At 41.4% G+C, this 25,164-nt stretch overlaps 1 protein-coding gene across 3 annotated transcripts in view; it reads left to right on the forward strand.

Annotated features, from left to right (window-relative positions):
- Window positions 1–25,164, forward strand: part of DNMBP (dynamin binding protein) — a 111,659-nt gene that overhangs the window by 69,564 nt on the left and 16,931 nt on the right. For all 3 annotated transcript variants that reach the window (XM_059054681.2, XM_067024880.1, XM_059054685.2), the window contains 5 exons: window positions 15,171–15,364; window positions 16,215–16,314; window positions 22,309–22,456; window positions 23,071–23,088; window positions 23,456–23,655. In XM_059054681.2, the coding sequence (XP_058910664.1) occupies window positions 15,171–15,364; window positions 16,215–16,314; window positions 22,309–22,456; window positions 23,071–23,088; window positions 23,456–23,655 (660 nt within the window). The remainder of the gene's footprint in view (window positions 1–15,170; window positions 15,365–16,214; window positions 16,315–22,308; window positions 22,457–23,070; window positions 23,089–23,455; window positions 23,656–25,164) is intronic.

The following is a 25,164-nucleotide window of genomic DNA, read 5'->3' on the forward strand; positions in this document are numbered from 1 at the left end:
AACTTTGTGTAAATTATTTATTCTCTCTATGCTGCAGTTTCCTCATCAGCAAAACCAGGTAATGCACGTACGTGATAGTATTATGAGGAATAGGTGAGTTTATAGATGTGCAAATATTCAGAATAGTGCAACAGAGCCTGGCATATAGTAAATGCTAAATAAACATGATCTGCTATCATCATCATCATCATCAATCATACTATACCAGCACATAGATCCCATATCCCCTTTGAATGCAGTTCAACAGGTGTTTATTAACTAGTGTTTGTACTTAGCACTGTACCAAGCATTGGGGTATCCAGGGAAGGATACCTCCCCCCTCTTCCCCCCCACAGGAGTTTATAGATCAGTTGAAGAGACAAAATGTAAAAATATGAATAATTAAATGAAGTGCAGAAGTATCTAGCATAGACAGTTAATGCTATGGACAATCAGTAGAGGAAAAGCTCAGTTTTTACTTGAGTTAATGGAAAAGACATAAGGAAGATGTTTGAATTTGAGCTAAAGCTTAAAGGAGTAGTGAGGTTGAGATAGGAAGAGAGAAGCAAGGAGAAAATTCCCAGTTGGGGAAAGCCTATGAGCAAAGATGCAGAGTTGTGGTGACAAAGAGGAACACAGTGTGGGGAAGAGCTAGCGTACTGAAATCTTACAAACCAGATGGGAGTTTGGACCAGAACCTGAGGAAGAAGTCAGAGCTGGACCTGCACGTTGTGATTCACCCTCTGAGACGTGATCACTGACACTGTGAGTGGATGACTACTCTGAGGGTGGGAATGGCTGGGGAAAGCACAAGCGTCTGAGAACTGGGCATAGGGGACGCCCACAGCGTGGGACAGGAGGAGGAGAGATGGGCAGCAACACTAAGGGAGGGCAGAAGAAAACCGGAGGGCGTAGAGTAGGAGAGAATGGCCAACACTTTCAGATGCCGCAGGGAAGTCAAGGATGATGCCGTGGATTTGTTGAGGTTATCGGTTGACTAAAAAGGCAATATTACTGGAATATAGTGATGACACAGAATTAATTGCAAAGGATTTAGATGGGGGAGGGAGGTCATAGAGGGAGGGCATGAAGACCACTCTTTCAAGACCTTTCATAGAAAGAATCAAAGAGATGTGACTGTGGCTGAGGGGGGCACAGAGTTGAACAAAGTTTTCGTGTATTTACTTTTTAAAATCAGGTGTCAGTGCTTGTTTGAAGATAGATGAGTAGGTAGGAAGCAAAGAAGAGGGAATGAGAAAATATGTGGAGGCAAAAGGAAATAAATGAAGGGCCCTATTTTGTCAAGAGTTGGGAGATAATCAAAGCTTTAGAGAAAGTAAGGCGGTCCTGCCTACTGGGATCATGTGTGGTAGTCTCAGTAAGCTAGACTGTCTACTTTCTCCACAAGCTGTTACCTACATTATTTTTTTTTTTTAATTTTTTTTTTTTTTTTTTTTTTCGGTAGGTGGGCCTCTCGCCGCTGTGGCCTCTCCCGCCGCGGAGCACAGGCTCCGGACGCGCAGGCTCAGCGGCCATGGCTCACGGGCCCAGCCGCTCCGCGGCACGTGGGATCCTCCCGGACCGGGGCGCGAACCCGTGTCCCCTGCATCGGCAGGCGGGTTCTCAACCGCTGCGCCACCAGGGAAGCCCTCTACATTATTTTTATGTAATGTTTCGTCATCGATAAAGGAATATTGCTCTGGGGAGATCCCAGGTCTCTGTAAAAGCAAAAAGATAACCAGGAAAGGCAAGAAATTGAGGTAGGATAGGAAGAGGCAGTATTCTAGGGCATTATCATTCCTGTGGACCTGAGGATGTTGAAGTGGAGCAGTGGGACGGGGGTGAATCCAAGCAGCTAACTTGCAGTGCCATGGCAGGCCCAGCCTTCAAAGGAATGTTGGGCTGGGAGCTCAGAAACTTGACACTCCCACCCCAACACCACAGAGTTTTCCAATTTGATATTTCCTGAGAAACCAGAAAGTGCCCGAACTGTGTAAACATCAGGCTGTCAAGTCACAGGGGTGTGACAGTGCAATGCAAGTCATTTCTGGTGGGAAGATACACATTTGTGTACATGGCTGCACAGCAGGGAGCAGGGCTAGATTCTAGATCACAGACCTCATTCCATGGTGTCAGGAAACCCCTTCAAATCATAAGCTGAGAGGAGGCAAACAGATGAAATATATTGCATTTCGTTGAATCTAAAACACCATCTATTGTAAGACACTGAATAATTTATGGAGCATTAGAAAGAAAGAAAAGAGGGAATTCCCCAGTGGTCCAGTGGTTAGGACTCAGTGCTCTCACTGCCAAGGGCCCAAGTTCAATCTCTGGTCCATGGTTGGGGAACTAAGATCCCACAAGATGAGTGGCATGGCCAAAAATGAAAAAAAAAATTTTTTTTTAATAAAAATAAATAAATTTTAAAAAGACTTCTAATTAGAAGACTATTTTTTTTAACTAGTTCCTTTTAAAAAATAATTAATTAATTTTTATTTTTGGCTGCCCCGGGTCTTAGTTGCAGCACGTGGGCTTCTTAGTTGTGGCACACGGTATCTTCGTTGTGGCATGCAGGATTTTTACTTGCAGCACGTGGGCCCTTAGTTGCATCATGTGGGCTCTTAGTTGCGGCATGCATGCAGGATCTAGTTCCCCAAACAGGGATTGAACCCTGCCCCCCTGCATTGGGAGTGTGGAGTCTTACCCACTGGACCACCAGGGAAGTCCCTAGAAGACTTTAATTAACATGCTATTGATTGGAAAACACATTTCCATCTCTGAAATGTTAAAGTATGAAAAAGTGTGCATCTTAGCATCTACTGAAATATGGAGATGCTTCCACTTACCATTGACCTCACAGCAATACTTAGACAAAAATTATTGTAGAATTCCTCTAGTCCTTTCCTCAGTGATTTGGAGATATGGAATTCAGTTTCCTCTGCTCTCCATCCTCTGCCCTTCAGGGGAAGATTGAAACCTTATTTACCCTAGTGTCATAGGTATGGCAGCTAAGTATTTTAAGACAAACAAAAATTAGGATATTTAATGATTTTTAAAAATCTTTGCATAGTGTTTTTCATTACAATCATGCAGAACAATGTGTAGGGCACTCTAAATGATAATAATAATTGGTGCCTTCTCTTAAGTGCTGGTTGCTGTGCTACCTACTGTAGATTAGGTACAGATTAGGTATGCAGAAAAGTTCAGTAGACTCTAATCTCCATGATGGTAGTGAAGGTGATGTTTCCAGACCCTTACATAGCGTATAGTAGGTACTCAATGAATATTTGTTATCCAGTGAAATATTCTATTTGAGGGCACAGAACATGTACATCAAAAGATAAATAGTAAGTATTATTTTGTGTTGTTACTCAATAAGTTAAGTTTAGAGGAAAGAGTAATCCAAGGACTAGAGAAGCCTTCATCTAACTGGGCTAAAAGGACAGTAGGTAAGCAGAAAAGCACAGAGACAAGCTGAGCTTGTTATGTTCAAGGAATAATAAGGAAACAAATACTTAAAATATGTTGGGCTATGTTCCATAATAGCGCAGACCTTGGGGAGAGGAAGTGACTAACTGCCCGGGTCAGTCACTAAGTGACACACTAAGTGACACTCCTTGTGGAGCTAGTTAGAGACTAGTGTAGTTATACCAGACCAAGAGGAGTAAGTGAAGTAACAGAGTAGGAAAGTACATAAGATTTTAGAGCCAGGAAGTAACCAAAGAGGCTCAACTGCTCTGTTATACACACCTGGAAACAACAGCCCAGAGAGGTTGTGTAACATGTCAGGTAAGATGGAGGCTGGCCTAGATCCCGAATCTTCTGACTTGTAGTCTGAGTACCTTAATTCACTGAGCCTGCTGCCCTCTCAAGATCTAGAAGCATCTCCACATATGTCCCTAGAAATGGAAGCCAGGGGAGGTATAGGAGAACAGAGTTACTATTGGGATGCCGAGAGCTCACTGAAGCCTGTACAGCATGAATGACTGGGGTCCTGGGGAAAACCCAATTTATGTTCCCTCATATTGAGGTTTTGTTTTTTTTCCCAGGTTTCAGCTAGAAAATAAGGTAGTACTAACTGATTTCCTAGGCTTAATCAGATTTTACCTTAAAAATATTGGATCACACTTGGAAAGAATCCTTATTTTGAAAGACTGGGTTCACCCTTTTTAAATTAATGTAACCAAAATACGTAATGCTTAAGTTCATTCTATTTTGTATTATTGTCTTGTTTCATGAATTTATGTCTAAGACCACCTAGTTTCACCACACTCGGTTTGCTGTTCCTGAGCACCAGACAGATGAAATGACTTGCCTGAGACGGAAGAAAGCTTTAGAGGGCTTTTCAGCTTTCTGTACTTTGCCCCATCTCCTAGCAGTCTGCTTGGTAGCTCTCTATTCAATATTCTCATATATTTTTGTAATTAAAACTTTGAACAGGATTATAACTCAGATCAACTGGTTTTTGTTTTGTTTTGTACACAGTTCTAAAAGATACATAAAGTGTTGTGAGAACAAGTGGAAGGAATAAAAGTAAACTATCTAATAGAAGCTGAAGAAAATCTGGTTTTCTAGAGTAGGATAGAAAAATAAGCAGAGGGTCCTGTTAATGAGCGAAATTTGAGACATCACTGTAATGTTATTATCAAAAATGGAAATACAGTGCAGGAAACAGCCACACTCATATCAAAAAGCCATGCAACCCAGAACAGGCCTTGACATTTGATGGAAAGCACCGGCTTGAGATGCTACTTTTGAACAGTTATTAGCTGCATGGTCTCAGGCAAGTCATTTCATTGCTTTTTGCTCTCATTTGTAAAATGAGAGCAATAATACCTTCCTTCAAGAGACCTGGTAAATAAAACATCAGATGTGTGTCTGAAAATAAAGTTTTCATGTAAAGTTTTGTTGGCTGATTGTAATCAAAATTTGCTTATTAAACAGTGATGGTTTATTTCTAATTATTATTTTACAAAAACTATCTTTGCCTTCTTGATTATTTCACTTCTGCTGCCTAAAGATTCAACAATAATAATAACCTCATAGTTTTAAGCACCCTAACAGCACACCTTTCTAGGATTTGGTGAGTGTTCAAAAATGGTGTTTCAGAGGATCTAGTGTCAATTTCGCTATCCTGGCAGCATAAGAAGTTGCAGACTCTTGTACTCTGGGCACTTGACTCTTGTTTGCTCTTCTTTTAGAGGCCTGGATAGGCCCTGGTAGAGGAAGGGGGAAATGGGAAGCTTTGAGCTAGGTTTCCCGAGGTGGAAACCCTCCCAGCAGGGATTGTGCTGGATGGAGGCTACTTGCCAAAAGAGGCAAGGCAGTCACTGAGCAAAAGGCACAGGGAAAGTTTTTTCAGTTACTGTTGAGATTTAGGACCAAAATATAATAGATTCTTCCCTGAAGTCTGGTAATCTGGGAAGAGTCTGCTATGAGTCCTGCAGAAAAGCCAGGGACCACCGTGCTGAAAGTTTAACATTGAGCAGGATAAACTTTCTCCAAATACAAGTAACATAGGTGCTGAAGGAAAAGAAGTGGTGGGGCTAGGTGGGCCGGCTGGAGTGATGTGGTCACATGGAAAACCAGGACTTAATGATCCTCCTACTTTGGCCTGGTGGGAATATGAACAAATTTACAAAGATCACTTCCTCTCAGAGTTTTCTAGACAGATTGCTAAGCAGGTGGGGTGTTTTTGGCTTTTCTTATTAGACTAGCAAATTGTTATTTCAAGTGTTTTATTACCCATTTTCTTCAGCAATTTGAAGGGATTAGGTCAGGAAAGAAATCTCGGATTATAAAAAAGTGAGGATAGAATTTGAAAGGGATTTAACAGGGTAATTGAGAGAGGACTGAGTATTCTTGTTGTATAGCAAATGTTCTTTTTTCCACCTTATTATTCTTTGTCACGTCAATATTATATGTTCACTAGAGAAAAACTAGAAAATACAGTAAGTTGATGAGAAAAGAAAAAAATCAGAATTTTGTCACCAAGACTTTTTCATTTTCAAATATGTGCATTGAAAATATTTTTCCCTTTTTAACAAAATTGCAATTCTTTCACAAACTCTTTTGTAACCTTTTTCTATTTAACAACACACATGAGACAATGTTCTGTATTAGTGAATATAAATCTGTATCTCAGTGGCTGTAATAGTATTCTCTTATGCAGATACACAACAATTTATTTAACAGGCCCCTTTTGGGAGAAATTTTGGTGGTTTCTAAATTTTCTTTATGCACTGATAAACATCCCTTCACTTGCACATAATTTCTGCCATAAATTGTCTGGAATACTATTGAATATTTACTGTGTATGACACTGCTAGATTTGATTCTGTCTGGGGGATTATTTACATTATACTGAGTAGGTTTTACAGCTATAATGATGTAAACGTATGTATATGTGATTAAATACATAATTGTTCACAGTCTTAATGGTGGGTGACCTGTGGCTGTACAGAGGTTAAGTGTACTTTAAAATCACATCATTTTATCATTAGCTACCAGATAGTCACCAAAACCCACAAGTAGATTTCCAGGTCACAATTCCCAGAATTTGCCTGCCTGGAAAAAGCACTAGAGGCAGAGTAGCAATTGCAGGTTCTGGAGCCAGTGTGGGCTCACATCTTCCACATACTTGGCCAGTTACTGAATTTCTCTTCATTCATCAGTAGTGAGATGGGGACGATAGTAGGATCATGATGAAGATTAAATAAGCCAGTATTTGTAAAGTGCCTGAACAATGCTTGACACATAGAGTAAGTGCCATATAAATATGTGGTAAAATTTAAAGTTAAAAAGAGCTCCATTCGATGGTGGAGGGAAGCAACAACCTAGGAGTTAGGCACCATCCAGTAAAGCCTCAGGAGTCAATGGTGCCATCCTAGTAGCAGTGGGATGGCTCTTTACCAAAAGTTCATCTCTCAGATTGCTTAAAATTTCACCAGTAGAGATGAATCTTGGCTAGCATGACAGTGTGTCTTAAATTACTGGCAATACATTAATAGATTCTTGTGAGATTAAAAAGTACTGATTCAGCTCAAGTCCCCATTGATCCTTCTGTCCCGAATCCCACTTCCCTCTCTGAGGCAAAACTCTGACAAGTTCAGTGTCTTCTCTTCCCAGACCTTTTTCTGTGCACTTACATATTTTATGTGTGTATATGGAAATATGTAGAGGTTTTTGCATGTTTTCGCTCCCTTTTTTTCTCTCTCCTCCTCTTCTTCCACTTTCTTTTTTTAAACAGAAAGGGCGTGTCGTTCGGCAACTTTCTTTTCCTCACTTTCTTTTAAAATGTAAACGTTTGTGAGCTGTGAGCATGCCTCCCAATTCCAGTGAATTACTCTGTGCCTTCTTGCCGTCCTGTGGCCAGCCAGGTAAGATCTGCATTCTGATGGCTTTAGGGTAAGGTACCTAGAGTAGCAAGACCCGGGGGAAAGTGAGGCCTGTGCCTGGCCAGGGAGAGGGACTGCCTGCCGAATGAGAGGTCCTAAGGGCAGAAAAGTCTGGACAAATTTGTCTGGACAAATTCCAGACAAATGCTGCCCCTTTACATCTTTGCCTCTTATCATAAGACTGCTTCCCTGAAAAGAGTATCCAAAAAAACACAACATGTAGCAAGGGGTAGGAATAAGAGATAAAACTCGTGATTAAAAACTCCTGAAGTGGGCTTCCATGGTGGCGCAGTGGTTAAGAATCTGCCTGCCAATGCAGGGGACATGGGTTCGAGCCCTGGTCTGGGAAGATCCTACGTGCAGCGGAGCAACTAAGCCTGTGTGCCACAACTACTGAGCCTGCGCTCTAGAGCCCACGAGCCACAACTACTGAAGCCCGTGTGCCTAGAGCCCGTGCTCTGCAACAAGAGAAGCCACCACAATGAGAAGCCTGTGCACAGCAACGAAGAGTGAGCCCCTGCTCACTGCCACTAGAGAAAGCCCACACATAGCAACAAAGACCCAACGCAGCCAAAAATAAATAAAATAAATACATTTTTAAAAAAAAACAACTTAAAAAAACCCAAAACTCCTGAAGTGGAGTTGTGGCTGTTTTAGGACTAGGAAAGGAAAGCTAATAGGGAGAAGGCGTTGAGTCTGAGCAGAGCTGGGCCTGCTCTTCTGCATCTCAGTCCAGGAAGTGGAGGATTCCAGCTCCGTCCTTTAGAACAGGCCCGGTTGTGATAGCCTGGAGGACTCGGGACGATTCATATGTAAATATGGGAAAGCCTGGGGGAAATGCCTACCCTATTCAAAGGATTTTAGGGGGTTGTGGAGCATTCCAGAGCTCTGGGAAGATTCTACTCTGCCTGCCAGCCCTTCCACCCGTGGGAACTTTTGCACCAGAATTTTGGCACTGCAGGTACGTTCCGCGGTTGCTGGAGCCTCACAAAAGCAGGTAGAACAGTTAGCCACCTCATTCAAGTGCCGCTTGGGACCTCGCCGGGGTTCAAAGATTTTTCCCAGCAGACAGAGCCAGCTTTCAGAGGCAAGGGAAGAGTGAGCGGCTTTTCTCTTTAACTCTGCTTTGGAATGTGGTTGGGAGAGTTGTGGGAAGCTGCTGGTTAACTGAGAACACTGAGGTATGAACCTGGGACCATGCAGTAACCTGAGGGGGTGAGGATATCTTGAGGAGTGGAATGGGGACTTGCGGGGAAGGGGATGGGGTGGGACAAAAGAAAAAAAGCAACCCATTTCTAATTGCTTTATCACAGTAGTAAGTTTGTTCAGTCAGCCCCAGCTCCTAACGCCTCCCGGCCGCCCTAGGAAGAAAGTGGGGCTAGTCTGCAACTTTTATTGTTAGGCTGGTACTGGGCCTCAGTTTCCTCCATGTGCTTCTGCATCCCCAGATTTTATTATTCTTATAGAAAAGTGGAATTTTATGGTATCTGAACCATTTCTCCTCAGTGCATTTTACCTTAACCTGGTACAGGTGGCATTTTCTGGCCCGTTGTGGGAGAACTAACTTGTGTTGAGTAATTACCTTGTTTAATTTGCTCAACAGTTCTGCAAAAGAGGTATTATCATCCTCATTGTACGTATGAGGACGTTGAGGCCCAGAGGTGAAAATGGACTTTCTCAGGGTTCCCCAGTTAAAGAGTGGGGGAGTGCGGGATTCAAAGGCTTTCAGGGTGAGGGGGCTCCTCTCTCACTTTGGTGTCCCAGATAGTAAAATTGTCGATCATTTTTTTTCCCCTAGGGTATATTTGGAATAATGGAAAAACAATTTTACATTTGCAGCTATTTCAAGCCAGGTATTCCTAGTTTGATTTAATCCTTGAGTATTAATTCATGTGTGTGTGTAGCCTGGAGGTCATCTGCATCTTCAGAAGCACCTAGCATTTTGTTAAAACTGCAGATCCACCCAGATTTACTGAATCAGTCTCAGGGGTGGTGCCCAGGAAACTCCAATTTAGCAAAAACACCCCACAGGGATTTCTGATTGAGTTAAACTGTTTTCTTTTTGTTTTTTAAAGTCTGTTCCAGAGTTTATAAATCCACCTGCAGGGGAAAAAATGGCATGCTGATATTTTAGAAGAATTGTTACCGTTTCTTTTTCTCTTTTTAAATATAAATAAAAATCTAATTGAGTCTCTTAGGTTATAAGTTGCTGACTTCTAATTGATGAGTGCTTGCTGGTATTTTATGCTTTCAAGTATTATAATTAATAGAACTTTGATTCCTGAGAGATAATAGTTTTCAGGGAATTTTTAAGATTTAAGCAAATAGGCCCTGACCTTTTAAAATGGAGATTCCAGGCTAGAAAGGCAGACCGGTGCAGGATTAAGTGGATTTAAATACAGGATTTGGATTTAAATATATTTAGATTCAAATTCCAGAACTGCCATTTACTCATTACATAGGCTGGGACAAGTTGGTCAGTCTCTCAAATCCTAGGTTTTCTTATCTGTTAAATGGGAATAATAATACTACTTCAGAGTTTTGATGTGAGTATTAAATGAGTTCAGGGACATAACACGTAAAGCACCTGGCACGTGGTAGGAATTCAGTGAGTGTTCTCCCTTTCCATAGCTTTTTAGTCCTGTGTTTAAGGTGAATTTCTCTTCTCAATTTACTGCTTCTGAAACCATATTTGGGACTGAAATTCTGCAGCTTTGAAATCACAAAGAAAATTTAAAATAAGGCCATTGAAAATCAGTTTTTTGTACACTACAATTAATTTAATCATAATTTACTTAATTTCTGATGAAATAAGAGTTATGCTTGAAATTTTGTCATTCTACCAAAAAAAGAAATTTTCTAATTATGTCTTTTTAAGTTTTATTTTGAATAATATCAAATTTATAGAAAATTGCAGTGGTACACAGATCCTCCTTTATTCACATTTGCCAGTATTTAATATTATGTCATATTTTTGTTTTCATTTTCTCTCTCGCTCACTTTCTCCCTCTCTACACACACACACACACACACACACACTTTTTTTTTCTTTACTGTTTGAGACTAGGGTGCATATATATCATGCCCCTTAGTAGGTGCCAGTGTGTAATATGGATATTTTCATACATGACCACAATAGATGTGCCATTTCAGGAATTTTTTTTATTAAAAAAATTTTTTAATACAATTTGTAAAGGTTACTTTCTATTTACAGTAATTCGAAAATATTGGCTGTATTCTGTGTGTTGTACAGTACATCCTTGAGCCTATCCTATACCCAGCAGTTTGTGCCTCCCACTCCCCCACTCTTTTATTGCCCCTCCCCGCCCACACTGGTAACCACTAGTTTGTTCTCTATATGTGTGAGTCTGCTTCTTTTTTGTTATATTCACTAGTTTGTTGTATTGTTCAGATTCCACATATAAGGGACTTCCCTGGCAGTCCAGTGGTTAAGACTCAGAGATTCCAATGCAGGGGGCACAGGTTCAATCCCTGGTCAGGGAGCTAAGCTCCCATGTGCTGCATGGAGTGGCCAAAAAAAAAAAGATTCCACATATAAATATTACACAGTATTTGTCTTTGTCTGACTTATTTCACTTTGCATGATGCCCTCCAAGTCCATCAGTGTTGCTGCAAATGGCAAAGGTTTGTTCTTTTTTTATGGCTGAGTAGTATTCCATTGTGTGTTTGTATATGTATACACACCACATCTTCTTTATCCATTCATCTGTTGATGGACACTTAGGTTGCTTCCATGTCTTGGCTATTGTAAATAATGCTGCTATGAGCACTGGGGTGCATGTATGTTTTTGAATTAGTGTTTTTGTTTTTTTTCAGATACATACCCAGGAGTGGAATTGGTGGGTCATATGGTAGTTCTGTTTTTAGTTTTTTGAGAAACCTCCATACCGTTTTCCATAGTGGCTGCACCAGTTTACATTCCTACCAGCAGTGTAGAAGGGTTCCCTTTTCTCCACATCCTTGCCAACATTTGTTATTTGTGTTCTTTTTGATCATAGCCATTCTGACAGGTATGAGTTAATATCTCATTGTGGTTTTGATTTGTATTTCCCTGTGATTGGTGATGTTAAGCATCTTTTCATATGCCTGTTGGCCATCTGCATTTCCTCTTTGGAAAAATGTCTATTCAGTTCTTCTGCCCATTTTGAAATAGCGTTGTTTTTTTAAAAAAATATTTATTTATTTGGTTGCACCGGGTCTTAGTTTTGGCAGGCAGGCTCCTTAGCTGTGGCATGCGAACTCTTTGTTGTGACATGCACGTGGGATCTAGTTCCCTGACCAGGGATAAAACCCAGGCCCCCTGCATTGGGAGCGCAGAGTCTTCTCCACTGCATCACATGGGAAGTCCTGCGTTGTTTGGTTTTTTTTGATGTTGAGTTGTATGAACTGTTTGTATATGTTGGATATTAATCTCATCGGTCATATCATTTGCAAATATTTTTTCCTTTCAGTAGGTTGTCTTTTCATTTTGTCAGTGATTTCCTTTGCTCTGCGAAAGCTTTTAAGTTTAATTAGGTCCTGTTTATTTTTGCTTTTATTTCCTTTATTTTAGGAGATGGATCCAAAAAATTTTGCTGCGATTTATGTCAAAGAGTGTTCTGCCTGTGTTTTCCTCTAAGAGTTTTATAGTATCTGGTCTTACATTTAGGTCTTTAATCCATTTTGAGTTATTTTTGTATATGGTGTTAGAGAATGTTCGAATTTCATTCTTCTACATGTAGCTGTCCATTTCAGGAAATTTTTAATTGGTTTAATCATAAACCCAATCTATAGTCTATATTCCAATTTCATCAGCTTGTCCTATTAATGTCCTTTGTAGCAGTTTTTTCCCCAGATTAGGATTCAGTTCAGGATCACACATTGCATTTATTTGTCATCTCTTCAGTTATCTTTTCTTCCTTTTTTTTTTTTTTTCTTTTTCTGGCTGCGCCATGTGTATGTGGGATCTTAGCTCCTCAACCAGGGATGGAATCCACACCCCCTGCGGTGAAAGCTTGGAGTCTTAACCACTGGACCACCAGGGAAGTCCTTCAGTTAGCTTTAATTGGGAATTGCTCCTCAGGCTTCCTCTGTCTTGTATGACATGACATTTTGAAGGATGCAGACCCCTAGGTTTGTCTGATGTTTCCTCAAGATTCATTTCAGATTATGCATCCTTGACTGGAATTCTATATAGGGATATTGTTTTATTTCTAGACATGACATTTGGAAGCACATGATGTCTATTTGTCCCTAATTGGTCATGTTAATTTTGATTACTAGGTTATGGTGTAACCCATTTCTCCACTCTAGAGTCACTTCATTTTTATTTATTTTATTTATTTATTTTTGGCTGCGTTGGGTCTTTGTTGCTGCGCATGGGTGCGGGCTTTCTCTAGTTGCAGCAAGCGGAGGCCACTCCCGGTTGCAGTGCATGGGCTTCTCACTGTGGTGGTCTCTCCTGTTGCGGAGCATGGGCTCTAGGCATGTGGGCCTCAGTAGTTACGGTGCATGGGCTCAATAGTTGTGGCTCGCAGGCTCTAGAGCTTGGGCTCAGTAGTTGTGGCGCACGGGCTTAGTCGTTCCGCAGCATGTGTGATCTTCCCAGACCAGGGCTCGAACCCGTGTCACCTGCATTGGCAGGCAGGTTCTTAACCACTATGCCACCAGGGAAGCCCCACTTTTTCATTTTTGTAATAAATAATTTATAATAACTAGTTCAAAACTATGTAGATATCCTGATCATCATCAAAACCCTACCACCAACACCAGAATCATTCACTGATGGTTTGTGCCTGAACCAAATTTTATTCCGGTGATTGCAAAATACTGATTTTTCTAATTCCATTGTTCTGTATTTATTAGCTGACATTGTACCATAAGAAAGAGCTTTCTCTTCTCCCCCATTTATTTATATACTTATATACTATCAATAAGAGCTCGTGGATTCTTATTTTAGTCAATGGATTACAATGCTTTGCTGTGCTTAGTTATTTGATACTCAAATTGTACAGATTTGGCCAGTGGGAGCTACTTCATGTTGGCTCCATGCCCTTTCCACATGAAGAATTCTGGTTCCTTTTACTGAAGAGTGGTTTTTAGAATCCAGAATCTGGGTTACACTTTTTAAACATTGGAATTCCTAAATTCTTAGAGAAGGAGCAGTGGGGAAGGTTTTTGGAGACTAAAATCTGCTGTGAAAACCTAGTTTTCCATAAGTAGTTTGAACTCTTGTGTTTTTGCTTCTCAGATCTGGGTAAAAATATTCTTGTAATCGTCTCAGATTTGCTAGTATGTTTACTTACCAAATTTGTCATTTTTTTAAAGTGGATCTTAAGGAATTTGAAATAAACAGCAGAGATTGCTTCACTGTTGAAATTTTCTCAGTTGTTTAGCATTTAACATTCTTTTTAAATGAACAGATGCCATCTCATCTTATGTATAAGATAATAGTTCTCTCCTCATATGTATCTAAGTAACAGGTATTTGTAAAAGCTAATGACAAAATACATATTTGTTTTCATTCTTTTTTTTTTTTTTTTTTTTTTTTTTTTTGTGGTACGCGGGCCTCTCACTGTTGTGGCCTCTCCCATTGCGGAGCACAGGCTCCGGACGTGCAGGCTCAGCGGCCACGGCTCACGGGCCCAACCGCTCCGCGTCATGTGGGATCTTCCCGGACCGGGGCACGAACCCGCGTCCCCTGCATCGGCAGGTGGATTCTCAACCACTGCGCCACCAGGGAAGCCCTGTTTTCATTCTTAGATCATGTGGTGTGGTTCTATAGAGGTATTATTTTTCATTGAAAATACTATTAAAGAACTTCCTACTTATAGGACATTTGTATCTTCCAGGACATTTGAAGTAACAAAATTTGCTTGTGAGTCTTCATTAATGTTTTGATAGGGAGAACCTAAACAATTTTTACATGTTTTATTACATGCTAATATTAATCCACCATGACAGTAACTGGAATAAGGTGGGCCCTACAGTCACCCAGGTCTCAGACAGATAAGTCCTACCTAATTTTTGTCTTTCCCTTAGTTGGCATTATTATGTTCCCCATAATATTCTTTTTAATGTGCTGTATCAGTATTTGTAACTTCCAGCTTGGTATTTCTGCTGCTAAGTTCATGAAATGGGCTTTATACTTAACTAAGTGAAAGCAGTTCTTTTTATTTATTTATGGCTGCATTGGGTCTTCGTTGCTGTCCGTGGGCTTTCTCTAGTTGTGGCAAGCAGGGGCTACTCTTCATTGCAGTATGCGGGCTTCTCATTGTGGTGGCTTCTCTTGTTGAGACACGCAGGCTTCAGTAGTTGTGGCACGCGGGCTCAGTAGTTGTAGCTTGCGGGCTCTAGAGCGCAGGCTCAGTAGTTGTGGTGCACGGGCTTAGTTGCTTTGCAGCATGTGAGATCTTCCTGGACCAGGGCTCAAACCCGTGTCCTCTGCATTGGCTGGCAGATTCTTAACCAAGCAGTTCTTTTTAAGAACAGCACCTCTTTCAACCTCTTTCCTAAGGAGGTTGTAGACAGATTTGTCTTCATAAAATGGGCCAGCTACTTGTTTTTAGGACAGATTCTAGAAATGGTATCACAGATGGGAGAAGTTCTTTCTGCAGGGATGGCTTTCTAAGCTCTTCATCTTCATGATTAGAACAGACTTGAGGATCAGATTTCCCGATGGTTGACAATTGCGAGACCTTTGGTTCTCAAAGAATGTGTTCTTTTTAACTGAAACTATTGCAGAGGCCTGCTTTTACACCCAGAGCTACTGACCAGTTCTCTTTCCCTTTCTAGAGATGACACTCCTCTCCTCCCAGTCTTCAGCACTAGTGGCCCCTTCTGCATCTGTGTCCACTGAAAGCCCAGAGCAGAGGATGCTGGAGAAGAGAGCCAAGGTGATAGAGGAACTTCTCCAGACGGAGAGAGACTACATTCGGGATCTGGAAATGTGTATTGAGCGGATCATGGTACCCCTGCAACAGGCACAGGTGGGAACTGTGGGAGAAAGTTAGCTTTGCCTAGAACGTGGTTCTCCAAGCCTGATGCATTAGGGTATGGGAGCTTTCACCACAAAGATTTATTGGGTTTCAAATAAAATTTATTGGGTTTGCTGCTCTTAATTCAAGGGACCCAGTTTACATATGTCATCAACTTAAGCCTTCACCATCCTGTCACTTATCAAGTCCATTATTAACTTATTAACTTAAGTTACTGCAATAATTCCTAGGACATTTCCTGTTTCTGTGGCTCCTGAAAACAGTTCCAGTGAGTCTGGGAGTGTCACTTTACTGAGAGGCTGTGCAATAATATAATGAAGTCTGGGGATGGTGGGTTACCTGGCTGTAGCACCTGATTGTATAAGGTTTATTCCAGAAAGTCTTACTAATGTGTGTATGCTAGACACTCTCTTAGATGCTGAAGATAGGGAAAAAACGTTAATGGTATCCCAGGGATTTACAATCCTGTTGCTTGTTACTTGACCACTTGGGCTCAGCTTGAGTGTGGACACCTGAAGCAGTCACTCACAGAACTTCTCTAGGAAGTGGACGGTGCCATCTGATTTTGGGTACTGGGTGGAATTTGCGTCCCAGTACAATTATAGAAATTGGTTCTATGGTTATTTTACTATGGTAGTGAGGGAGGGGGGAGCAGAAAGTAGTTGGATCAAGGACAGACGGTGACACTAAAGGTGATGTTAGATGTCCCCATTCTGGAAACTTCGTGAGAGTGAGTGAAGATAACCTTGAATAGTTTTTGTATCATCCTTGAAGAGATGTTCCTAATGTGAGTGGTATGCCATTAATTTTATTTCTATGCATCTTTGTTTTCCTTTCTCAGATACCAAACATTGATTTTGAGGGACTTTTTGGAAATATGCAGATGGTGATTAAGGTCTCAAAGCAATTATTGGCTGATCTGGAAGTCAGCGATGCCGTAGGTATGAGCCCCTGCCATTATTTCAGAAGCAGGTTTTTTGTTTGTTTGTTTGTTTGTTTTTTTGCGGTACATGGGCCTCTCACCATTGTGGCCTCTCCCGTTGCAGAGCACAGGCTCCGGACGCGCAGGCTCAGTGGCCATGGCTCACGGGCCCAGCTGCTCCGCGGCATGTGGGATCTTCCCGGACCGGGGCACGAACCCGTGTCCCCTGCATCGGCAGGCAGACTCTCAACCACTGCGCCACCAGGGAAGCCCTGTTTGTTTGACAGTTGCAGCCTGTTAGTGGGTCATGAGATCAGTTTACAAACCAGTAACACAGTAGGTTTATCTTACAGCTAAGGAACCAATCACACTTAGATAAACCCCAGTATTGTAGCAGGCTGCTGGCAGATTCGTCCAACTTTGTGCAGGAAGAAGACATTGTTATTCTGGTCAGGAACAAACCTGCCGTCTGTCCAGGAAGGAGAATCTATCTCTATCTTCCAAGGCTATCTGTTTATATAAACATCCTTGGAAATCTAATCTGGACAAGAGCTGTCCCAAGTCATGTAGAAATGCCATGGAGAATTGATCTTCAAAAAGTTGCCTTTCTTGGGAATTCCCTGGCAGTCCAGTGGTTAGGACTCTGAGCTTCCACTTCAGGGCGCCTGGGTTCAATCGCTGGTCAGGAAACTAAGAATCCCACAAGCCATGTGGCCAAAAAAAAAAAAAAGGGTGCCTTTCTTTATTTATAGTCTTATTAATAAAAAAAAAAACTACTGAATGGTCTGTAAAAAAAATTAGCACCCAATATATATTTTTCCAATAAAATAAAATAGAAAATATATCAGAATGTACTGTAAATAATAACTATAGCTTTTTGAAACTTTTTTCCAGTTCTTTGTATATGAATACTGAGTCACGATTTTTTTAAATTAATTAATTTACTTTATTTTTGGTTGCATTGAGTCTTCATTGCTGCACACGGGCTTTCTCTAGTTGCTGCGAGCGGGGGCTACTCTTCGTTGCAGTGCACAGGCTTCTCATTGCAGTGGCTTCTCTTGTTGTGGAGCACAGGCTCTAGGCTCGTGAGCTTCAGTAGTTGTGGCATGCAGGCTCAGCAGTTGTGGCTTGCGGGCTCTAGAGCGCAGGCTCTGTAGTTGTGGCACACGGGCTTAGTTGCTCCGCGACATGTGGGATCTTCCTGGACCAGGGCTCGAACCCATGTCCCCTGCATTGGCAGGCAGATTCTCAACCACTGTGCCACCAGGGAAGCCCTGAGTCATGATTTTAAATGTATTTATTCATGTGGGTCATTGTCAAAATGTTTGAAAAACAATTATTTCTTATAAACAAGGGAATTGTGTTAGTTATCTATTGCTGTGTAACAAATTATACTAAAATTTAGTGCCTTAAAACTAGAAACATGTTAGGTCACTTTCTTGTGGTTCAGCAATATGGGAGTGGCTTAGCTAGGTGATTCTGGCTCAGGGTCTCTCATGAGGTTGGAGTGAGGCTGTTATCTGGGCTGCTGTCATCTGGGGCTCAATCAGTGATCCAGTTCCAAAAGCTCACTCAGCTCATCAAGCCTCGGTTCCTTGTCATGTGAGCCTCTTCACCATCTTCATGACCTCAGGACATGGCAGCTGGCTTTCCTCAGAGTGATCCAAGAGGAAGAAGAAGCTGAAGACAGGAGCCAGTGTCTTTTTTTAAAATTTATTTTTATTTTTGGCTGCGTTGGGTCTTCATTGCTGTGCACGGGCTTTCTCTAGTTGTGGCGAGCAGGGGCTACTGTTCGTTGAGGTGCGCGGGCTTCTCATTGCAGTGGCTTCTCTTGTTGCAGAGCATGGGCTCTAGGCACACAGGCTTCAGTAGTTGTGGCATGCAGGCTCAGTAGTTGTGGCTCGTGGGCTCTAGAGCGTAGGCTCAGTAGTTGTGGTGCACGGGCTTAGTTGCTCCCTGGCATGTGGGATCTTCCTGAACCAGGGCTCGAACCCATGTCCTCTGCATTGGCAGGAGGATTTTTAACCACTGAGCCACCAGGGAAGTCCCCCCAGTGTCTTCTGTCTTCTATAACCTGATCTCAAGATACTACATACCATCACTTCTGCCATATTCTGTTGGTCATACAGACCAGCTGTGGTGCCTTGTGGGAGGGGACATCCTATCACTTTGCTATATTATTGGAATCATAGTGACAAGATGCTACCACAGTTCTAGCCATTCCACTACACACATCACAACATCTAGCAGAAGGAAAAATTGACCCCGCGTCGCTTAAGAGTAAGCAGGCTTTCCAGAGCCCCCTCACCAGAATTCTCTGTTTCTCATTGGCCAGAACTGGGTCACATGCATATGCCTACACAGATCACTAGAGAGGGGAGTAGGCTCATGATGTTGACTTAGGCTAGGTGGTGTTGACCTGACTCACCTGGGAGAGAAATGGACATAAGAACAGTCAGGGCTCTGCCCTCCTGCAGGAATAGCTGTGGGATGTTAGGTGATAGTGCAACTTTGTTAACATTTCTCCAGTGTTTATTGTACTCCACACACCCTTTCAAGGTATGTCAAGCTTTATCACACTTGTTGCCTACAACAACCCTATGAGGTTTAGCTGCTATTAATCTTACTTTACAGATAGGAAACTGAGACTTACAGTGGAAGTAATTTGCTCAGGGTCACATGGCTAGTACTTGATGGGACTGACATTCAGACTCAGGTCTTTTCTGTCATCTCTGCATATGCTGTTAAATTCTGTACAGAACAGCTGCAAGAGAAACTGAAGCCTGGGGTCCTGCTCTCAGTTTAATTGGAGAGGTCAGAGGTCAGGGAGGTTGAGGAAGGAGAAGCACACATTGATTAGAGGTAGCCATGTTGACCCCATTTTTATAGGGGTCACCCTATAAAGCATAAACGCCAATTTATAGGAGTTCATAAGACACTTGAAATAAGTATCTATAGGTCATTAATTTGAATTATGAAAGAAATGAGAAACTGGTATCTGAAAGGAATTATTAATCAAACATGTTTTTCAATTTATTACCTGTGTATTATGACAACAATAAAAAAGGAAATGAAAACAGAATATCCATAATCTCACCCCCATACAATATCAGCTGTTTAGTTTTGTTTTTCCCTTCCCCTTCTTGTCCCAAGAAAACCGAGGGTTTAGGTAGCAGACCGAGATGAGCTGAAGGCACGTGGAGGATGGGGGAGGAGAGGGCCTAGGAACTGGCCGGCTCAGAGCTTTACAAGGAGGGACAGTGTGCAGTGACCGTGGTATGCAATAGGCGAAGCCAAGATTGGATGAGAGCACCAGCCTGGGGGCTCCAGTCCACCAGGAGGCCAAGCAGTGCATTCAGTGGGGAATTAATAAAGGACAAGGTTTTGAATGTCTGATAAGGGAAGGTTCTGAGAAGTCAGGGAAGGCAAATTAAAGCTTCGCTGAGCCACCAGCAAAGAGCAGATTGACATGAATTGCATAAGCAATGTTTTATTTTGCTTAAGTTTATTTTAGTATATAATACATATTTTATTATATATATGTGTGTATATTTTAAATGTAACTTATTTTTAATACATTCACATGGCACAAAATTTGAAAGGTACCAAGAACTGCTTAGTGAAAACTCTTCTATCTGTCCCCTGCCACCCAGCTCTTCTCAACCAGAAGCAACTAATGTTACCAGTTTTCTTATATCTCTTTCCAGAGATAGTTTATCATAACAGCAATTACATATGTATTTCTCTACCCTGGTCCCCCATCCCCATTTTAAAAATTTATATAAACAGTAGCATACCATTCAAACTGTTCTGCCCTATGCCTAAACTCCCCTTTTAATAAAAGTATGCCTTCCAAGCAGTTTTTATGACCCAGGAATAAAAATGGAAAAGTATACAGTGAGGGGATAACTTGGTGAAAATCCAGGGTAATCCAGGATGCTGGAAAAAGCATCATTGAATTAACTTATAGGCCTGATTGGAGAAGGATTCTAGTTATAGCCAGGACAGGGTCCACAGCGAAGGAGAGAATGGTAGGTGTTCAGGGCTTGGATGATTTAGAAGACAAGGAGGTTGAGATGAGGAAGAAGTTATCAGGAGACTCTGGATATGTAGTAATGTCTAAGGAACTGGCTTTTTTATTATTTTAAACATGTCCCACAGAAAGAAATACATTTTACCTAATGACCAGGATACATGTTTGTGTGTGTGTGTGTGTGTGTGTGTGTGTGTGTGTGTGTGTGTGTGTGTGCTTACTTTTACTACGGTCAATGTTTTCTGTTATTTTCTTTTCTATTCCATTTTAGTTCCTCAAAAATGTGCTGATCATACCCATAAAATAGATTCCATGACCCACTCGTGGGTTTTGACCCAAATTTGAAAGACACTGTAAATTAAGTTGTAGCTTTGTTAGTTTGTAGTTGATGTAGAAGAGTCCCCATCAGGGAGGGTAAAACCCATGAATGGAGGAGGGTGCAGAGTAACCGGTGTGAGAGTGAAGGTTCTGGGAGTGCTGGTGGGGAATGGATGCGAAGGGGAGAAGACAGGCAAATACCGGATGGTGAAACTGGATAAAAACAGTGGTGGCTCAGGGATTCCAAAGTGGCCCTGAAGGTCAAAAGGAAGCAGCCCCACTCTTAACTCCTGTGCCTGTTGAGTCACAGGATTAGACAAAGAAAGGCTGCCAGTTGGACAGCAGCGTGAGTGTGGTTTGTATGGACACAGACAAGGCTCTCTTTTGGAAGGAGCTATAATTAAGGAAATACATTTCATTTAAATGGAAAGTGCTCTGCACGAGAATAGGGAATTCCATAGGACACAACGTGGAGGGAACAGAGGTGACCTTGGAGAGAAAGGGATGGGGTTCCCTGAGGAAAGGGGGTTTATGCCCAGAGCGGCTGGGAGAAATAGTTATAGGGGAAGCAGTAAGTAGGGTCATATTTTGAGGGAGGAGCTCAAGGATGAGAGGACGTTGTCTTTTGGGGAGCAGTGCAAGCTGAAGGAGGAAGGACCAAGTACACAGAGGGGAGAGGGGCGAGAGGAAGAGCAGTTTTAACAGTTCAGGGAATCAGCACATTCAGGCAGCTGATCTAAATTAAATTGCTCCAGGGAAGTTTCCTTAGGAATTATTCCGCCCAAATGGTGTAGACCAGGGGTCCATGAGTAGATTTCACTAGTCCACCAACTTGTATAGAAGTTTCTTTATTTATAACAGAAATTTAGCATTGATTTAAGGTATGACTGTAGGGAACAGTGACTTTGTCACCAACTGAAGTCACATGCTCATATCACATGAAGTTGTTGCAGTATCTCGAAATTCCAGCAATGACCAGAAATAACACGTTATACCAGTTTCTTGTGTCACTCATCATACTTTGAAATTATGGTGATTATTAGATTCATTGCTATGTTTTGCTATTCAGTGCTTTATAAAGAAGTACATATATTATTATATCATAGATTCAGGGGTTTTTATATTTATATAATATATTATTAATATATTTATATATTAATTTATATTATAAATTAACATATTTATTAATATGATGCACTTCATAGTCCTGTGTATTTACATGCAAAGAAAAGGTTGGAAGCTGCTGCCGTAGAAGGATCTCTTCACCCCTGTGGAGATTTGGGGCTTAGAGAGCTGAGGGGTCTTTACAGGTTGTGATCACATGCCTATATGGAGAGTACTTGCAAATGCCTTACTCTGCCTGACGGAAAAGGGACTGGACTCTGTTTCAAGGACCAGCTGTGTGTGTGTGTGCACGCACGTGTGCATGTGTATACGTTCTGAAAAATAAATACATGGATGAGATAGTTCTCTTAAATTTTGCTTTAAATAAGTAGAATTTTAAGCTGTTACATCGAAATATCATATTAATTTGAAGGATAGTCTTATTCTCATTTCTTGTGATAGGATTATCTGATATTAAAGTTTGGTTATATACCTTCCATTTAGTATGCTAAGAAGAAAGTTACTAAAAAACACTGTATGTTTGTGTATATTCCAAAGGACCGGTGTTTCTTGATCACCGAGATGAGCTTGAAGGAACATACAAGGTTTATTGCCAGAATCATGATGAGGCCATCTCATTGCTGGAAATATATGAGAAGGATGAGAAGATCCAGAAGCATCTTCAGGACTCCTTGGCAGATCTTAAGTAGGAGTTTTGAGCACTTCATTCCATCATAGCTCTTTAGTTCTGCCTTTTGGAAGTCACTCCCATATCTATGTCTAGACTTCTTATGACATCTATGGATCTATCATATTTTAAACATAAGAGATACATTATTGTAGGTCCTGTTATGTAACTTGCCTTTTCCCATTGTATATCATGGAAATCTTAAGTAGCTTCCTACTTGTAGTTTTATCCATTAAAATCACTTTTATCTATACACACAAAGTATTAAGTTAGCATTTTCAGGTAAGAAGCTGCCAGGAAGATAGTTTGGTCCAAATGAGAGAAAAGGTAAGAAGGTAAAGTCAGTTATCCTTGACCATCAGGTGAGAATCTCCTGTCTTAGGTAGGCAGGCTATAGGGATATAATATACGTCTAAGTAGGTCAAAGTGAAGTTAAGGGCTTATTGACTTTTTTTTAATAGACTAGATATGCCACCATAGACATTCACAATTCCCCTTCTATCCCATGTGGTTTTTGTCTGCCCAGCTATTAGGCATTAGTTGGATTAATGTGTTCTGAGAGGAATGTGAATATCAGCATCAGTATTTTCTTTAATCAACTGTTTCTTCTTTTCATGTTCACTGCCCTGTAGGAGCCTGTACAATGAATGGTAAGTTCTTGCCACTTGATGCAGAAGCTTGTTTCATTATTTTCTTCCTTTATAGACAGAAACCTAGAAGTAGACCTGCCTTGCTGTATTTTCCTACATAGCACTTACCACCAAATGACACTTCATATAATGTTTGTTTGATTATTGTCTGCCTTCTTTCTACCAGGGCAGGGACTTTTCTGGGTCACTACTAAATCTGCAGCACCTAGAGCACTGCCTGGTATTTATTAGGTGCCCAGTAAATGTGAATGAATGAAGTTGGGAAGTAGAGTGAAAGAACGGAGCTATATTAGGAATAACAGATACTACCTGTAGGCCCTGTGTTACTGACAGTTGACTGACGTCTCTGTTTTTCCTTCTCTTGAAGGGGATGCACAAATTATATTAACCTGGGCTCCTTCCTCATCAAACCAGTGCAGAGAGTAATGCGCTACCCACTGCTGCTGATGGAGTTGCTGAATTCCACCCCCGAATCCCACCCAGATAAAGTGCCTTTAACCAATGCAGTCCTTGCAGTCAAAGAAATCAACGTTAACATTAATGAATATAAACGTCGAAAGGACCTGGGTAAGAAAAGCATACTTGCTGAAAAGGAGGTGTACCCTTGGGAATGTTCTCCTTCTCAAAAGAATTAATTACTTCACCAGAGGTGGACAAGCAGGTGGCAGGTAATAGGGCTGTGATGAAGAAATGGTAATAGAATTTGGGGAAAATGAGATAATGAAAGAAAAAAAGCAGTGATAATAATAAAAGCACAACCATGCATGTTGGAAATAAGGCATCTGTGATAAAGCTTATAGCAATGAGTCTTTCCTAAGAGATATAAAGACCTATTGGAGAATGGCTGATCAGGAGAGTTCCTTCAAGCATGAGTGATTGCCTTCTCAACTCATTGAAGGCAGTCCTTTTCAGTCCATGCTTATATGTGTTTGCTCCGCACGTCTGGTTGGATATTTTAGTGTTTCCACTTAAGCTAGAACTTTTCTGTGTTCTTTCAGAAGACCCGGGTTTACCCACCTCCCTGGTCCTATCAGTTCTGCCTCTGGTCTGTGCCCCTCCCCTCCCCCACAGAACTGTGCAGTCAGTTGCCAAACACCCTCTCTTTCTTTATAATATAGAACAAACTGAACCGTTTCTTTTGTCTCATCAAATCTCTTGTTGAGGCTTTGATTTTGAACACTCAATGAGTATAGCATGGTGACTGTGCTAAACTGATTTATTATTCATATCCTCAAAGAATCTATAATATAACCTCTTTGCCTGTCTCTCCACTATTCTCCATGTTTATCTAAAATCATTTTCCCCTTCTGCTTCAGCCATGACACCCGTGTTTAATGTTGACTGTGGATGTTAAAGCTCTCTGGCCATCTAGCCCTTTTGTCTTGGTTCATATCTCCTCATGTAATGCCATCTTCATCTCCTACAACTGTAAAGTGTGCCTTTTTGCTACCACCCAGCCTTCCCTTGCTACCCTTTTACTCTTATTTCCAGGCTTTTCTGCAGACTGTGCCTGATGCATGACACATAGATTAATCAAAAACTCCTGCATAGCATTTCACTATGTGAGACGATTGTATATAAATATCTCATTTGTATATGAGACCATTTAAGGTGGTCTTATAAGTCAGGTACTGTTACTTTCTATATCTTATTGGAAAGGAAAATGGGGCTCAGAGAAGTTAAGTGGCTTATTTAAGGCCACACCTTTTTTTTTTTTTTTTTTTTTTTGCCATACCACATGGCTTGCAGGACCTTAGTTCCCTGACCAGGGATTAAACCCAGGCCCCAGCAGTGCAAGTGCAGAGTCCTAACCACTGTACCACCAGGGAATTCCCTAAGGCCACACCTTGGTGAAATGACAGACCCAGGCACTGAACTCAGAGGTTTCCTTGACTCCAAATCTTAGGTTCTGTTCCTTACACCTCTGCGACCTTCTTTCCTTGTCTCTAACCTTCTCCAGTCTGCGCACAGTCTCTGCTGTTCTCCAGGTATCCGATCTGTCCATAAATGGTGATTTGGATTAATGTTTTGTATACTCAGTTATAAGCTCATTGAAAACAAGCACTAGCTCTAGTC

This window comes from Kogia breviceps, chromosome 2 (genome assembly GCF_026419965.1).
Source record: "Kogia breviceps isolate mKogBre1 chromosome 2, mKogBre1 haplotype 1, whole genome shotgun sequence".
Lineage (NCBI taxonomy): Eukaryota > Metazoa > Chordata > Mammalia > Artiodactyla > Physeteridae > Kogia > Kogia breviceps.